The sequence below is a fragment of the Amblyraja radiata genome, chromosome 2 (assembly GCF_010909765.2).
Source record: "Amblyraja radiata isolate CabotCenter1 chromosome 2, sAmbRad1.1.pri, whole genome shotgun sequence".
Taxonomy (NCBI): domain Eukaryota; kingdom Metazoa; phylum Chordata; class Chondrichthyes; order Rajiformes; family Rajidae; genus Amblyraja; species Amblyraja radiata.
Window position 1 is genome coordinate 2,434,406 of NC_045957.1, and position 17,849 is coordinate 2,452,254.

General features: G+C 49.7%; 1 protein-coding gene across 4 annotated transcripts in view; it reads right to left on the reverse strand.

Annotated features, from left to right (window-relative positions):
• scrib (scribble planar cell polarity protein) overlaps positions 1-17,849 on the reverse strand; it is a 151,958-nt gene that overhangs the window by 115,438 nt on the left and 18,671 nt on the right. For all 4 annotated transcript variants that reach the window (XM_033040594.1, XM_033040586.1, XM_033040567.1 and 1 more), the window contains exons 3-4: positions 4,626-4,704; positions 2,974-3,063 (exon numbers count right to left, since the gene is read on the reverse strand). In XM_033040594.1, coding sequence (XP_032896485.1) covers positions 2,974-3,063; positions 4,626-4,704 — 169 coding nt within the window. The remainder of the gene's footprint in view (positions 1-2,973; positions 3,064-4,625; positions 4,705-17,849) is intronic.

Consider the following 17,849-nt stretch of genomic DNA (forward strand, 5'->3'; position numbering starts at 1 on the left):
TACCCTCTACACCCCCCTGTACCCTCTACATCCCCATGTACCCTCTACACCCCTGCCCCTGTACCCTCTACACCCCCCTGTACCCTCTACACCCCCCGTACCCTCTACATACCCCTGTACCCTCTACACCCCCCTGTACCCTCTAAACCCCCTGTACCCTCTACACCCCCCTGTACCCTCTACACCCCCCTGTACCCTCTACACCCCCATACCCTCTACACCCCCATACCCTCTACACCCCCTGTACCCTCTACACCCCTGCCCCTGTACCCTCTACACCCCCCTATACCCTCTACACCCCCATACCCTCTACACCCCCCTGTACCCTCTACCACCCCTGCCCTTTACCCTCTACACCCCTGCCCTGTACCCTCTACACCTCCCTGTACCCTCTACACCCCCCTGTACCCTCTACACCCCCCTGTACCCTCTACACCCCTGTACCCTCTACACCCCCTGTACCCTCTACACCCCCCTGTACCCTCTACACCCCCCGTACCCTCTACACCCCCCTGTACCCTCTACACCCCCCTGTACCCTCTACACCCCCTGTACACTCTACACCCCCCTGTACCCTCTACACCCCCCGTACCCTCTACACCCCCCGTACCCTCTACACTCCCCTGTACCCTCTACACCCCCCCGTACCTCTACACCCCCCGTACCCTCTACACCCCCCGTACCCTCTACACCCCCCGTACCCTCTACACCCCCCGTACCCTCTACACCCCCGTACCCTCTACACCCCTCTGTATCCTCTACACCCGCGCCCCTGTACCCTCTACACCCGCGCCCTCGTACCCTCTGTACCCACTACCCCCCTCACACTCTCTCCCCCCCATCACTCTCTCCCACCCCCCCCCCTCACTGACAACACTGTCGGTTTCTGTCTCCCCCCCCACTCTCTCCCCTGCCACTGACAGCAGCCGGTCTCTCTCCTGCAATCAGTGCGTGGCTGCAGGGGCGCCGCCTCCCATTGGCCGTGCGGGCAGCTGCGCGGAGACGGGAGCGCCTCGGCCTCCCATTGGAGGCCACGATTGTCCGCACCACCGCTCCGACCAATGGCTCGTCCAGTTGCCCGGCCACAAAACATGGGGGAGGAGCCTGGAGATGGGAGGGGGGGGGGGGGGAGCATGGAGATGGGGGGGGGGGGGGGGGAGTCTGGAGATGGGGGGTGAGTCTGGAGATGGGGGGGGGTCAGAAGGGGGAGGAGCCTGGAGATGGGGGGGTCTGGAGATGGGGTGGGGGGAGTCTGGAGATGAGGTGGGGGGGAGTCTGGAGATGGGGGGGGGGAGTCTGGAGATGGGGAAGTGTCTGGAGATGGGGGAGTGGCTGGAGATGGGGGGGGGGGGAGTTTGAAGATGGGGGGGGGGGGAGTCTGAAGATGGGGGGAGTCTGGAGATGGGGGGAGTCTGGAGATGGGGGGGGGGGGGGGTCTGAAGGGGGAGGAGCGTGGAGATGGGGGGTTCTGGAGATTGGTGGGGGGGGGAGTCTGGAGATGGGGGTGGGGGAGTCTGGAGATGGGGGGAGTCTGGAGATGGGGGGAGTCTGGAGATGGGGGGGGTCTGAAGGGGGAGGAGCGTGGAGATGGGGGGTTCTGGAGATTGGTGGGGGGGGGGGGGGGAGTCTGGAGATGGGGGGGAGCCTGGCAGGAGATGCAAAGTCTAACGAGTGTAACATTATTATACCTGTGTTCAGTGAGCTCAAAAAGTTTGTGAATCACTGGTTTAAACGTATCCACGTACTGTCCAAATGTCTTGGAAACATTATTATTGACACTCCCGCTTTTCTCCTCTCCCATCAGGCTAGAGGTACAGAAGTGTGAAAGCGCTCACCTCCAGGTTCAGGGGCAGTTTCTTCCCAGCTTTATCAGGCAACTGAACCATCCTATTGTCAACTAGGGAGAGGTCCTGATCTACCATCTACTTCATTGGAGACTGAGGTCTACCTTTAATCTGACTTTACGAGTCTTTATCTTAGACCAAACGTTATTGCCTTTATCCTGTACCTGAACACTGTGACGACTTGATTGTAATCACTTATAGCCTTTCCGCTGTGATAGCCCACGACAAAAACACTTTTCACTGTTCCTAGGGACACTTGACAATAAACTAAACTAACCTCTACAGCTTGCTCTGACAGCTCATTCTATGTACCCCCCACCCTCTGTGTAAAAAAGTTGCCACTCAGTTCCCCTTGAAATATTTCCCCTCTCAACGCAAGCCTATGGTCTCGAGTTTTGAACCCCCCTACACTGGAGTAAGGATTCTGACTGTTCACCTTATCCATACGCCTCATGATTTTATATATTTCTATAAGGTCATTCCTCAGCCTCCTGCACTCCAGACAAAAACGTCTCAGCCCATCCAGTTTCGTTTCGTTTTTTAGTTTAGAGATACAGAGCAGTCAGACCCTTCGGCCCACCGAGTCTGCACCAACCAGTGATCCCCACACACTAATACTAACCTACACACACTAGGGACAATTTACACTGACACCAAGCCAAATAGCCTACAAACCTGCAGGTCTTTGGAGTGTGGGAGGAAACCGAAGATCTCGGAGAAAACCCACGCTGGTCATGGGGAAAAGGTACAAACTTGGTCCAGACAGCGCCTGTAGTCGGGATTGTACCCGGGTCTCCGGCTCTGTACGGCAGTAACTCTATTGCTCCACCACCATTTCTGTTTGTAACTCAACCCTCCTGTCCTGGGTGGAATGATGAATCTTTTCTGCATACTTCCCAGGTTAATGACATCCTTCCTATAACTCAGTGAGCAGAACTGCACACAATACTGTGTGTGGTCTCACTCATGTCATACACATTTGTGACATGATGTCGCGACCAGTGGCCCTGTGCTGGTTCTCAGTGCCCTGACACAATAGCCCTGTCCAAATGGAGCCATCACCTCGTCACTGTCAGCCACGTTGCTCTTGACGTGTGCACGTGCCGGCGAATGGAAGCAGCTCACTTACTTGCCAATGTCGTTCGGCAGAAATTGCAGCGAGACATCATTGAGGGAGAGATGAGCCAGGATCCGTAACTGTGTGAATCCATCAGGCAGCCTACAGGAGAAACATTGTGAGCCATATAGAGATCACCAACCCTCCCTCTGCCCAGTCACCTCCGACCCTTCACCCTCCTTGTCCAGTCACCTTCGACCCTTCACCCTCCTTGTCCAGTCACCTTCGACCCTTCAACCTTTCTGCCCAGTCATCTCCGACCCTTCACCCTCCCTCTGCCCAGTCACCTTCGACCCTTCACCCTCCTTGTCCAGTCACCTTCGCCCCATCACCCTCATTCTGCCCAGTCACCCTTGACCCTCCCTCTACCCAGTCACCGACCCTTCACCCTCATTCTGCCCAGTCACCTCTGACCCTTCACCTTCCTTGTCCAGTCACCTCCAACCCTTCACCCCCCCCTCTGCCCAGTCACCTTCGACCTTTACCCAAACATATAGTACCGCTCAGAAACAGGCCCTTCGTCCCAACTCCTCCATGCTGACCCACCTAAACCAGTTCCAATTGCTCACATTTGACCCATATCCCTCTCAACCTTTCCTATCCATGTACCTGTCCGAACGTCTTTTAAATGTTGTTATTGTACCTGTACCAAGTTTCTCTGACACCCTCTAACTTGAGATTGTGCAGCCGCTGCGAGATATCCTGCACCCTGGCATCAGGGAGGCAACACACCATCACAGAGTCCTGTTTGCTGCCACAGAATGTCCTGTCTGTCCCCTTACTATCAAGTATCCTGTCTCCCTAGCCGTGTGTGACTGCACCCTACCCGACCGTGATGTAGACATGATTGCTGTTGCTGTTCTCTCCTGACCCTCATCACCCCCAACAGAATCCAAAAGGATATCTGTGTATTTGAGGAGAGCCAGGGGGATTCCTGCCTCTGTCTACCCCCTCCCACGGTGGTAATCCGCCCACTTTGTCGCTGCATCTGAGCTGTGACAACCTCACCATAACTCCTGTCACACTCTCACATCCTGGTGATCCTGAATACATCCAGCTGTAACTCCAGCCAGGAGCTGCAGCTGGACGCACCTCCCACACCTGTGGTCACCAGCTACACTGGAAGTCTCCCTGATCTCCCACTTCTAGTGTCCTTACTGCCTGCCCACTGCAATGAGATGAAAGAGGAGGTTATGAAGTGTTGGCGGGTGGGACAGGTGTCAGTGGCTCAGTGTCAGCGGCACTTTGGTTGGTGAGCAGTTCTCTGTAGCTGAAGTGAGGGTTCCCACTGGGGGGTCGGTGTCCAGTCTGGGGGTCAGTGTCCAGTCTGGGAGGGGGTGGGATTGGTTAAGTGGGTGTCAAGGGCCATAATCCAGCCTGGGGGATCAGGGGGTAATGCCCTCCAGCCTGGATGGGGGGGATTCGGTGTGGTGGAGTGTTGGTGGGGGTGGTATGTCAGTGGGTCAGTGAGCCTGGGGGTGGTTTGGTTTGCAAGCACGTCTAGGAAGGAACTGTAGATGCTGGTTTTAATCAGAGATAGACAAAAAATGCTGGAGTAACTCAGCGGGACAGGCAGCATCTCGGGAGAGAAGGAATGGGCGACTGTTCCAGGTCGACACCCTTCTTCAGATTTTTCCCATACATTTGCAAACAGTTCACTGTACCTGGAGAGAGGGTTCCCACTGAAGTCAGCGATTTCCAGAGACTTGCAGAATTTAATACTCTCGGGGATTTCTGGAATATCTGCGGAAACAAAAACATGTTGAGAACCAGCTGGTCAAGCAGGAGGCTGGCCAGACCACTGCTGGGGATCAGGAGTTGTTATCCTGCACAGACAGAGGGGCAGAATGGCAGAGAGGCTGGTCATCATACATGGGTACAGTCCACCCCACCAGCATTCCCTACTGCACCTCTCCCCAACGGCTTAACTGTTGGGTACCAGGGTCAGACACAACCATCTACCAGCACAGACCGAGGGGCAGAATGGCAGAGACAGGTCTGGTCGCCATACAGGGTGGTACAGCCCACCAACACTCCCCACATCATCCCACCGGCTCAGTACACATCCTCAATGCCCACCTTGTACAGCGCAGGCAAGGGAGCTCTAGAAACCACTCACCTTTCACCCTCCCTCCGCAGTCACCCCTGACCCTTCACCCTCATTCCGCAGTCACCTCTGACCCTTCACCCTCTCCACACTGTCACCTCTGACCCTTCACCCTCTCTCGTCACCTCTGACCCTTCACCCTCTCTCCACAGTCACCTCGGACCCTTCACCGTCTCTCCACACAGTAACCTCTGACCCTTCACCCTTATTCCGCACAGTCACCTCCGACCCGCTCCCTCTGCTTTAACCTCAAACCCTTGACCCTGCTTCCACAGACAAGAGAACATGGTTAGAAGGTGAAGAGTGAGGTACACCAGAATATCTTCCGGCAGAGTGGTGAATGGCTAGAAAGCTGTACCCAGGAGTCTGCAGACGCTGCATCATTGGGGTCATTGAAGGAGGAGTGCCGGACTGGCGCAGGTGGGAGATAGTCTCTATACGATGGGCAAAGATGTTGGAGTGGCCACTAAACCAGCATCTGCAGTGCCTTCCTACACATCCATGACTCTGAGACCTGGAGCAGATCAACAATGAAAATATAGATATGGTATTGTGTGCAGTTGTGGCTGCCCCATTACAGGAATGCTGTGGAGGTTTCGGAGGGGGGTGGGGGGGGGGGGTAGAAGAGGTTTACATCATTCTATAGCCTGGATTAGAAAGTTTTAGGTATAAGGAGAGATTGGACAAACTTGGATTGCTTTCTCTGCTCAAGGCTGAGAGGAGAACCGATTGACGTATATAAAATTATGAGAAGCATAGATAGGGTAATGGTTAGAACCTTTTCCCCCAGAGGACAAAAGTCAAAAACCAGAAGGCATCACTTTGAGAGGGGCAAGTTTAACGGAGATGAGCGGGGCAAGAGAGCGTTGGGGACGTGGAACCCGCTGCCAGGGTTGATGGTGGAGGCAAATACGATAATGGCGTTTAGATAAGCATATGGATGGGCAAGGAATAGAGGGATATGGATCATGGTGGCGCAGCTGCAGTTGCTGCCTTACAGAGCCATAGGCCCGGGTTCGATCACGACTACGGGTGCTGTCTGCACAGTGTTTTTACGTTCTCCCCGTGACTACGTGGGTTTTCTCCAAGATCTTCTGTTTCCTCCCACACTCCAAAGACGTACAGGTTTGTAGGTTGATTGGCTTGGTATGAATGTAGATTGTCCCTATTGTGTGTCGGATAGTGTTAATGTGCGGGGCTCGCTGGTCGGTATGGGCTCGGAGGGCCGAAAGGCCTGTTTCCACGCTGTATCTCTAAACTAAAAACTAAACTAAGCGTGCATGCAGAGGAGATTAGTTTTAGGCACAGACATGATGGACCGAAGGGCCAACTGCCACAGGCAGGACAGGCTTGAAGGGCTGAGTGTGTGTTACCAAGTCTACCACCCTGCTGAGGCTCTATATAGTCATAGAGTGATACAGTGTGGAATCAGGCCCTTTGGCACAACTTGCCCAAGCTCAGACCCTCCAGTCCGGGCAACATCCTCATAAATCTTCTCTGTACACCTTTCCAGCTTGACAACATCTGTCCTAATGGGGCCCAGAACTGAACACAATACTCTAAATGCGGAATCACCAACGTCTTATACAACTGCAATATAACCTCCCAACCTCCTGGCTGGGCACTCAATACTACGACTAATGGCCAATGTGCCAAAAGCCTTTTTGACCATGCTACCTCCCTGTGACTCGGCCTTCAAGGAACCATGCACCTGCACTAATCGATCCCTCTGCTCTACAACAATACCCAGAGGCCTACCATTCACTGTGTAGGTCCTGCCCTTGTTAGACTTCCCAAAATGCAGCACCTCACATTTCCTTATATTAAATTCCATCAACCATTCCTCAAACCACCTGGCCAATCGATCAAGATCCTGCTGTAATCTTTCACAATTTAGACGAGGGCATTAAATGTGACATCTCCAAGTTTGCGGATTACACAAAACTGGGTGGCAGTGTGAGGCTGCAGGGTGACTTGGATAGGTTGGGTGAGTGGGCAGAAGCATGGCAGATGCAGTATAATGTGGATAAATGTGAGGTGATCCACTTTGGTGGCAAGTACAGGAAGGCAGATTATTATCTGAATGGTGTCAGATTAGGAAAAGTGGGGGGTGCAACGAGACCTGGTTCTGCTTGTACATAAGTCACTGAAAGTAAGCATGCAGGTACAGCAGGCAGTGAAGAAAGCTAATGGCATGTTGGCCTTCATTGCGAGAGGATTTGAGTTTAGTAGCAAGGAGGTCCTACTGCAGTTGTACAGGGCCTTGGTGAGACCACACCTGGAGTATTGTGTGCAATTTTGGGCTCCGAATTTGAGGAAGGACATTATTGCTATTGAGGGAGTGCAGCGTAGGTTCACCAGGCTAATTCCTGGGATGGTGGGACAGCCATATATATGATGAAAGAATGGGTCGACTGGGCTTGTATTCACTGGATGAGTTTCTTATAGAAACATACAAAATTCTGAAAGGATTGGACAGGCGAGATGCAGGAAAAATGTTCCCGATGTTGGGGAGTCCAGAACCAGGGATCACAGTTTAAGAATAAGAGGTAGGCCATTTAGGACTGAGATGAGGAAAAACTTCTTCACCAAGAGTTGTGAATCTGTGGAATTCTCTGCCACAGAAGGAAGTGGAGGCCAATTCACTGGATGTTTTCAAGAGAGTTAAATTTAGTTCTTAGGTTTAACGGAATCAAGGGATATGGGGAAAAGGCAGGAACGGGGTTCTGATTTTAGATGATCAACCATGATCATAATGAATGGAGGTGCTGGTTGAAGGGTCTACTCCAGCACCTGTTTTTCTATGGTTAAATGTTTCTACAACCATCTTCAATATCTGCAAAACCACCCACTTTTGTATCTTCAGCAAACTTGCTAATCTTGCCCTCTATGTTCTCGTTGATGCACAGTGCCCTCCATAATGTTTGGGACAAAGACCCATCATTTATTTATTTGCCTCTGTACTCCACAATTTGAGATTTGTAATAGAAAAAATCACATATGGTTAAAGTGCACATTGTCAGATTTTAATAAAGGCCATTTTTATACCACTATTTTTCTATTGTATACCACTGTATTTCTGTTCATGAAGTCTTCTGTGGACAGTGGTCATCCTGGTCTGTCGGACAGGTGTTGGGATTTTTTTCCTTCATTATAGAGGTGTGGAGGTCTTCCTTGGCCTGCCAGTCCCTCTGCGATCAGTAAGCTCACCAGTGCTCTCTTTCTTCTTAATGATGTTCCAAACAGTTGATTTTGGTAAGCCAAAGGTTTTGCTGATGTCTCTAACAGTTTTATTCTTGTTTCTCAGTCACATAATGGCTTAGAAAATAGGTGCAGGAAGAGGCCATTTGGCCCTTCGAGCCTGCACTTTGAGCCAGCTTCTTTGACTTCCATTGTCACAACTTTGGTCCTCATGTTGATAAACAGCAATCAAAGTTTCCAAAGGTGATGTAAAGACTGGAGGAAAGACTAGGTGCTGAGAGCTCTTACACCTGCATTAAGGAGGCAATTTTACTTCGGAGTCACGTGAGTGACTACGTGAAGAAGCCCGCCAGGACGCATGCGTGTCAATTTGCGCTACACGCATTGCAACTCGTCATTGTCGGGAGGAAGGACGTTCCTCCCAAATGGCAGGATTTTTGAACCTGCAACAGTAGGTAAGGGAACGTCGTTTTCTTTACTTACCTTTTTTCTACAGGAAGGCTGTTGAAAGCTGGCGGGGGAGGAGTCTGCAAGCAGCAGGCAGCCAGCAACGGCCGGTGGCACGACAGTCTCCCTTAGCGGGAGTTCGTGCGACTTTAGCTCCGGAGAGAAAACACCGACAAGGAAGTACTCCGGAGCCGTCAGTCCGACAAACTCGGACAACAGCCCCAAGGACCTATGCTACATGGGTCCGTGGGGCTGCGGAAATCACAGCGGGAGGCAGGACGTTCCTCCCGAACGGCAGGTTGACAATCAGCAACAACAGGTAAGAGAAATTTTCCTTACCTTTTTTCTTGATTGCAAAGGCTGCCGAGCTGCCGCTGAACAGCAGCAGGCAGCCAGCAACGGACGTCGGCACCACTATCTCCCATAACGGGAGCGAGTGCCAAGCTTCACCCCAAACAGGTGGAGGAAATCGGAACCAACAACCCACAAAGACAGTGGGTTGTATTTGTGTTCTGTCCCCTTTTTAAAATTAGGGGACAAAAGGAGAAAAGCACCGGCAGCAGCAACCAAAGGCAAGGATTAGCTGTGCCCGACTTTCTCTCCCGACTCGCTCCCGCAGCGGGCGGGAGAGGGAGGAAAACTAATGTTTCCCCGCGCTGGGTCTGTACAGGAGGGGAAGCTGGACAAAGGAGTGTCCACAAGTGCTGCTAGTGAAGCTGGCTGTGGAAGACAGCGGAGTCGCAGGCAGCCGGCAGCAGCTGAAGGCACGTTTATCTCCCGTAATAGGAAGAGCAGTGCCGACTTTTGGTCCCCGCGCCGGCCAGAACACCACGGCCGGGCGGGAGACCATTCAAATGGGGCCGTTGACTTTTGACCAGTCAATAACGGCAGCAGACGGGATGGAACGACGCTCACCCGTAGCAATGATTTTAACTTGGACCTGCAGGTAAGAGCTGCGGTCTTTTTTGTATTTCCATGCTGATTGCAGGTGCAGAAACAACGGGCTGCGACAAAGCTGGTGGCTAGATGGAATCAGCTGTGCCAGATGTCCTCCACACCGGCCATATCCACTCCACGGAAGGACAAAGCTGGAGAAGGAGGACCGTGGAGCAGCGGGCAGCCAGCAGCAGCCAGCGGCACTTGGATCACCCGTAGTGGGATCAGCTGTGCCCGATGTCGCCACCGCACCGGCCAGATCCACGCGGCCGGGCGGAAAGGCTAGACACAAAACAAACAAAGTCGTGGACTCAGAGGAGTCCGACTTTGAATAACCGCCGGCGGCCAGCGCCCGAAAGCGCTGGAGCGGGAAGAAGCGGTGTATGGAGCTTTGCTCCAACGTGACAGACTCCGGGAGATGGAGTCGGGTCACTGTGGGCCCTATGATAAACCCACAGCAATACCTCTTTCAGGGCTGCACAGTGCTTCTACCTCATCAGAGGGGAGCACTGCGGGTCAGTTCTGGGCTGACCTGGAAGAGGGGTCCGCAGAAGAAAAGACAAGTGTGCAGGTGGTGCAGGAACAAGAGAACCTACTAGAACCCAGCACCCCCACCAGCAGAACTGGTGAAAGCTCGAAGGACCGGTACCCACAAACATGAGTCTTTTAGGCCATGGCCCAGGCCGGCCTTCTTGGAAGATGCGGGACCTCCAACGCCAACCAAACCAAAAATCCAGACCCCAGCGCTACAACAACAGCGAAGAACCTACAAAAAGTAAACCTGCCACTGGTAACTATAGAGGTAGGTGGGCACGGAGATTGGGTGGAGATTACACTCTTTTCTGAATGCATGAAGCATGATTAAGCAGTATCCAGGGATATACAACAGAGTTTACACACAAGTACAGCCCTCCAGTTCAACATATACTGAACCGAATGTTCGTGCTTTCTGATAAAGGGAAATCAAAAGCGCAAGCTGAACTGAAGCGGCTTCACATAAAAGGTGTAATTGAGAAAACTCAACACGGACCATTAGAATTCGTGTCCAATATATTTATCAAAACAAACAAGATTATGGTCATCGCATCATCATAGATCTGACAAAATAGATACCTTTGTTACTGCTTAACAATGAATTCCCTAAGGTTACTTCAAGGGCCAGCACCGATTTAAAAGATGCTTACCATTCAGTGCCTATACGAGGTGACCACAGATGTTAGTCAAAATTTAACTGGATGGGACAACTCTGACAGTATAAAGTACAGGTGCACAACCTTTTATCCGAAGATCCAAATAACGAAAACCTCCGAATAGCGGCCATTTTTTCGGTCCTTGAAGAAAGGTCCTTGAAAACGTTCACCGAGGGCGGCCCGCAGAGGTGACAGCGGAACCTCCGGTCGGTCCTCGAAGAAAGGGGAACTAAATCCCCATTCATAAAAGAGAAGGTGAGGGTATATTGCGCGGGAGGGTTAATAATTGACAATATGCTGCTGCCTGCCCGCTGAGTTAAAAAGTTCCCACGGTAGACTCACGATACACAGTGTTTCGTGAGTCTTGCGTGGGAACTTTTTAACTCAGCGGGGCAGGCAGCAGCAGATTGTCGCTCCCTTCAGTTTCACCCCACCTACACCCCTCTGCTTCCCGGCCATGTGTGTGACCCCTTCCCTCCCTTCTCCAGCTCCCCGCCCATTGCACCGGCGCGGGGGCTTTGCACTGTCACCGGAGACGTCAGGACCAACGGGACACCGACCCCCAGGCTCACTGCAAGCAGGGAGATCCCAGAGACCCACAGCCAGCAGCAGCCCAGCCCCGTTCCAACTCCAGAGGAAAACTGCAAACTGGCCGGAGACGTCAGGACCACCAGACGCCGTTCCCCGAGCTGCGCCCCCTTATCGGGACACCGACCCCCAGGCCCACTGCAAGCACGGAGATCCCAGAGACCCTCAGCCAACAGCAGCCCAGCCCAGCCCCGCTCCAACTACAGAGGAACCTGGGTTGCGGATGACGGGGCGTCGTAGGGGCCCATCGGGGAGCGGGTTCCTGTTGGTCCTGACGTCTCCGGCCACCTGCCATCCTCCGGGAACTGTACCGCCCTTGCAGGAGAGTGGGGTTGTTTGCAGTTGCAGAGGGAGGGGGCAAGGGCGGTACAGTTCCCAGTCCAGGGGGGTGGCCGGAGACGTCAGGACCAACGGGACACCGACCCCCAGGCCCACTGCAAGCACGGAGATCCCAGAGACGCACAGCCAGCAGCAACTCCAGCCCAGCCCCGCTCCAACTCCAGAGGAACACGTAGGGGCAGAAGCTGATGGTGTGCAAGGTACGTCTTGTTCTTGGGGTGGCGGATGAGGGGGCGCAGCTCGGGCTGTGGGCAAACTGCCACTTGTCGCCGTAGCGGCCCATTGGGGAGCGGATTCCTCTGGAGTTGGAGTTGGAGGGGGAGGGGGGTATTGTGCTGTTTGATCGCCCCCTGCTATCCCAGGGACAGGGAGACACAGCGGCTTTTTAGACTGGTGGGCAATCACTTCCAAAGTTCTGCCCACACAGTCAGTACACCTCTCCTACACTGCATTTCATACAAACATTTATTCTGCAAGAAAAAACTACATTGAAGACTCAAACTCGCGACCGAGTTTACTGCCGGGATCAAGGCGCAAACTCGCAACCTTGCGGATATGAGCCGAGCACTCTACCACTGAGCCAGCCATTAAAATCTACGCTAAAAAATTTCCATTCCGAAGACCGACAAATTCTGAATTACGAAAAGTGTCTGGTCCCAAGGCTTTTGGATAAAAGGTTGTGCACCTGTACTGCCAAATGGGTTATCATCAGCCCAGGCTGTTCACAAAAAAATTTGAAACCAGCCCAAGCGTTTCTACGGAAACGTATACACATGGTCATGGCATATTTAGATGACATACTCATTATGGGCAAAACTTTGGAATTGGCCAAACAAACTGTAACAGCCACACAAAAGTTATTTGGAAAACTGGGATTCATTTTTCATCCAGTTAAATCTAAACTAATGTCTTCCACTTTATGGACTACCTGGGGTTTCACCATTGACTCAGTTCACATGTCGGTGACTCTGCCTAAGGGAAAGGCTAGAGATTTAATAGAGGCTTGCAATAACCTCACTGACATCAGCAAACCATCCATCAGATTGGTAGCTAAAGTAATTGGCATAATGATGGCTGCCTTTCCAGCCACACAATTTGGAAGCACTCTAAACTATGCAGGTCACTTTGACAGATCTGTGAAACTACCAATCAAGCTAAAATGGAACTAAAATGGTGGATAGACAACATCTGGCCTTGTTCCTATCCAAGCATTGTCAGTAACCTTTCCATGGTATCACAGCAAAACATGGAACACCAGATATCGATTTATTCGCATCCAGACTTAACCACCAGTTATCAAATTATTTTACGCATTCCCGCCTTTTCCTGCCTCATCAGTCGGGCATTAAGGAAATACAACAAGACTCTGCATCTGGTATCGATAGTACCCGATTGGCCTACACAACCATGGTTCCCAGTGGTATCAAACATGGAATCAGAGACATGAACATCCAATCTGTTCTGGAATATCTGGCAGGCCTCCACTATGATGAGGGGCTCAGTTACAGTGCCATCAACTGCGCCAGAAGTGCCCTATCGACTTACCTATGGCAGGGGACAGACCATTACACTGTTGGGACTCACCCACTGGTACAAAACCTATGAGGGGAACCAGATACTCCCTAATATGGGATGTGAGAATAATCCTGAAGATGCTCAGGAATTGGTCTCCAGCAACAGTTCTGTCCCTACACAGAATGACATTAAACAGTCATGCTAATGGTATTGGTCAGGGCACAGAGGATAGTCACTGCAAAAACTAGACTGGACAACATGACTTCCTCAACAGAAAATATTAAGTTTCATATTTATGAGATGGTAAGCAGAACAGAAAAGGGATCAGCAGGCCTCAATATACAATTAGGTCATACCCAACAGATGACCGTCTGTGTATAACAAGACATCTGTCGTTATACATGAAGAAAACTAATATCCTAAGAGGCAATGAAAAGGCACTTTTGGTCAGCCACCAGCAACCACACCAAGAGTGACGGTCCAGTCTCAAGATGGCTGAAACAGTTGCTAACACAGGCTGGGGTGGATACTAAATTTTAAAAATCTCTTTCCACCAGGGCTGCAGCTACATCGGCAGCATACAGTTGGATGTACCAATGGACCAAATCCTCAAGGCAGCAGGATGATCTGGAGGGGAAACATTCCAATTATTTTGTAATAAACCAGTAATGAAACCTGGAACGTTTGCAGAAACAATTTAAGTTCTGTAAATTAATTTAAACCCATAAAAAGGGGTTATAAACTTGTGTTAAACATTTTTATGATTTCAATGTCGAATTCATGTCCAAATTATGTTAACACAATTCCTCCCACAGTCAAGGCAGACGTGATGCATGGACTCGTTCCACGGCATGAAATCACAGAGTTTTAAAATCTTCACGTAGTCACTCACGTGACTCCGAAGTAAAATAGTGAGATTAAACGAGAACTTACCAGTTTGAAGTTTGATCTGTATTTTATGAGGAGTTACGATGAGGGATTACGTGCCCTCCGCTCCCACCCTGATCATATACTTAACTGGTACCTCTTCTGTAATCTTACTATGTTTAGTCATTACAGTTATCTGTGATTTCACACCGCTGCTTTGAAGAATGACACGCATGCGTCCTGGCGGGCTTCTTCATGTAATCTCTCATCGTAACTCCTCATAAAATACAGATCAAACTTCAAACTGGTAAGTTCTCGTTTAATCTTACTATTAAACACACCTGAGCAATTACCAACACCTGTGAAGCCATGTGTCCCAAACATTATGGTGCCCAGAAATTGGGGTCGGCGTATAAACACAGCTGTAATTTCTACATGGTGAAACCAAAATGTATAAAAATACCCTTTAATAAAATCTGACAATGTGCACTTCAACCACATGTAATTTTTTTCAATTACAAATCTCAAATTGTGGAGTGCAGAGGCAAATATAATCTGAAGAAGGGTTTCGGCCCGAAAAGTTGCCTATTTCCTTCGCTCCATAGATGCTGCTGCACCCGCTGAGTTTCTCCAGCATTTATGTGTACCTTCGATTTTCCAGCATCTGCAGTTTCTTCTTAAACAAATACAATAAATGATGGGTCTTTGTCCCAAACATTATGGTGGGCACTGTAGTTCCCTGCGTTTGTCCTTTTGGGGTGATCTGGATGAGGTGTTTAAAGTGACTTGGTGAGGCAAGATCAGGCTGGCTGACCTCCCTCTGATTGTTGAAGTAGAGGTGGGTGACAAATCATCTTGAAATTCTTCAAGAAATAGTGGATGTGGGAACTGTGGTGTTTCTGTGGCAGAGCTGCAGTAGACCCATGTCCTTTCTGATTTTTCGGTAGGTATGTATGTTCTGATGTGATGGTAGCTCTCTGAATGTCGGTTACCTTAGAAACAAACTTGGACAAGAAATGCCGAATGAGATTATTAGGCTGTACAGGTTAATTAGATGGTGGTTGTGAAGTTGTTTCAGTGTGTGCACGATGACTGGGGCTAGTGATGGTCAACTAGCACTAGAGCTTGCACTCTGCTGTTGCAGAATAGAAAGTGAGGCCCTTCCTTTTGCTTGTAGGGGTTTGCTTTTGTGGAGTACGAAGTTCCAGAGGCAGCTCAGCTTGCTCTTGAGCAGATGAACTCGGTGATGCTGGGAGGCAGAAACATCAAGGTAAGTGACTTTTGCACTTTAATGTGTAGGCTGTATGACCGCAAGCAGACCAAGCTGCTTTCAACTGCATGAAAGTGAAGTGCACTGTGGTCTGATAAAGGAATAAGGCATTGAAGTGGATATAGCTGGTGATAATAGATAGTGGTAGTTAGATTGATGGTTGTATGGCAGTTTGGTAATAACAGAAGTGTAAAGCCTCATTTCATTGTCATCCAGTCAGCAGCGACGTAGGCAGTCATCACTTCCTCTGCAACATGATGGTGGTCAAGTGCTAATTCATGTTAATTGGATGACCTTTAATAAAATCTGACAATGTGTACTTTGACCACATGTGATTTTTTCTATTACAAATCTCAAATTGTGGAGTACAGAGGCAAATAAATAAATTATGGGTCTTTGGTCTTTAGTCCATCTAGCGCTGGTCTCCAGCAGCTCCTTACTATATGGTGTGGCACATGATATCAAATATAATGCTAGTAAGAGCGCTGTTATGATCTGTAGAACCAAAGAGGATAAATGTCTCAAATTTCCTGATTGTAAATTGTCTGACAATAATCTTAGTGTCTGGAACAAGGTGAAATATCTTGGGCATTTTATTACAGAACAAATGGCAGATGATGAGGATATTTATAAGCAACGACGTATGCTGTATGAACAGGCGAATATTCTCTTTACTAAGTTAGGTGCGTGTACAGATGTGGTGTACAGAAGTCTGTTGAGAACATATTGCACACCACTCTATATTGCACACCTGTGGTCATACTACGGAAAGACAAGTTTACAAAGACGAAAGGTGTTGATGCCATGAGAACACTGCTAAGGAAACCCAGATGGTCTAATGCTAGTGAAATGTTTGTGGCTGCAGGAGTTAGTTCTTTAGAAGCTATCCTAAGAAATCATATGTATAAATCTTTTGCAGGATTAATGACTCTGAAAATGTAATAATCGTGGTCTTATAAATTTAAAATATATATATATTTGTCCCAAACATTATGGAGGGCACTATAGATAACAAACAGTAAAGGGTCCAGGACCAAAACCACAAGTCACAGGCCTCCAGTCCGAGAAGCAACCTTCCACCATCAACCTCTGCTTCCTTCCATGAAGCCAATTTTCTATCCATTCAGCTATCTCTCCTTGGATCCCATGCGATCTAACCTTCGAGAGCCAGCAACATTATGGGGGACCCCTTCCCCCCCAGCAACAGACTGTTCCAGCTACCACGGTCAGGCAAACGCCTCCGCTGTCATGCAGTGAAAACAGAGAGGATGAGAAGCCATTAAGACTGTAAACTCTTATCTCACCAAGGACTAACTTACTGTACCAATTTACTGTTGTGTTGGGTCTTTTTAAAATCGCTGTTTTTTTCTCACAAATATGTAATTACTGATTCTGTTCTATTCTGTTTTGTAGGGGTTTTTTTGCATAATCAGCAGGCATTACCACTTTTCATTTCACTACACATCTCGTATGCGTATGTGACAAATGACTTGACTTGAGAGCAGCCTACCATGCGGAACTTTGTCGAATGCTTTGCTGGTCCATTATATAAAATCAACAGCTCTGCCCTCATCGACCTTTTGATAACGTCTTCAAAAAATTCAATCAGATTTGCGAGACATGACCTCCAGCCCACAAAACCATGCTGACTTTCCCTAATCATCCTTTGTCCATCCAAATGCCTGTATATCCTATCCTTCAGAATACTCTCTAGCAACCTTCCAACAACAGATGTTAAGCTCACTGGCCAAAAGTTCCCAACATTTTCCCCTGCAGCCCTTCTTGAATAGAGGCAGCACATTTGCCACCCTCTAGTCTTCCGGCACCTCTCCTGTATTTAAAGACGACTCGTAAATGACAACCAGGGCTCCCGCAATTTCCTCTCTTGTTTCCCACAATGTCCTCAGATATAGAAACATAGAAAATAGGTGCAGGAGGCCATTCGGCCCTTCGAGCCAGCACCGCCATTCATTGTGATCATGGCTGATCGTCCCCTATCAATAACCCATGCCTGCCTTCTCCCCATATCCCTTGACTCCACTAGCCCCTAGAGATCTATCTAATCTCTCTTAAATCCATCCAGTGATTTGGCCTCCACTGCCCTCTGTGGCAGGGAATTCCATAAATTCACAACTCTCTGGGTGAAAAAGTTTTTTCTCACCTCAGTTTTAAATGACCTCCCCTTTATTCTAAGACTGTGGCCTCTGGTTCTGGACTCGCCCAACATTGGGAACATTTTTCCTGCATCTAGCTTGTCAAGTCCTTTTATAATTTTATATGTTTCTATAAGATGCCCCCTCATCCTTCTAAACTCCAGCGAATACAAGCCTAGTCTTTTCAATCTTTCCTCATATGACAGTCCCGCCATCCCAGGGATCAATCTCGTGAACCTACGCTGCACTGCCTCAATCACAAGGATGTCCTTCCT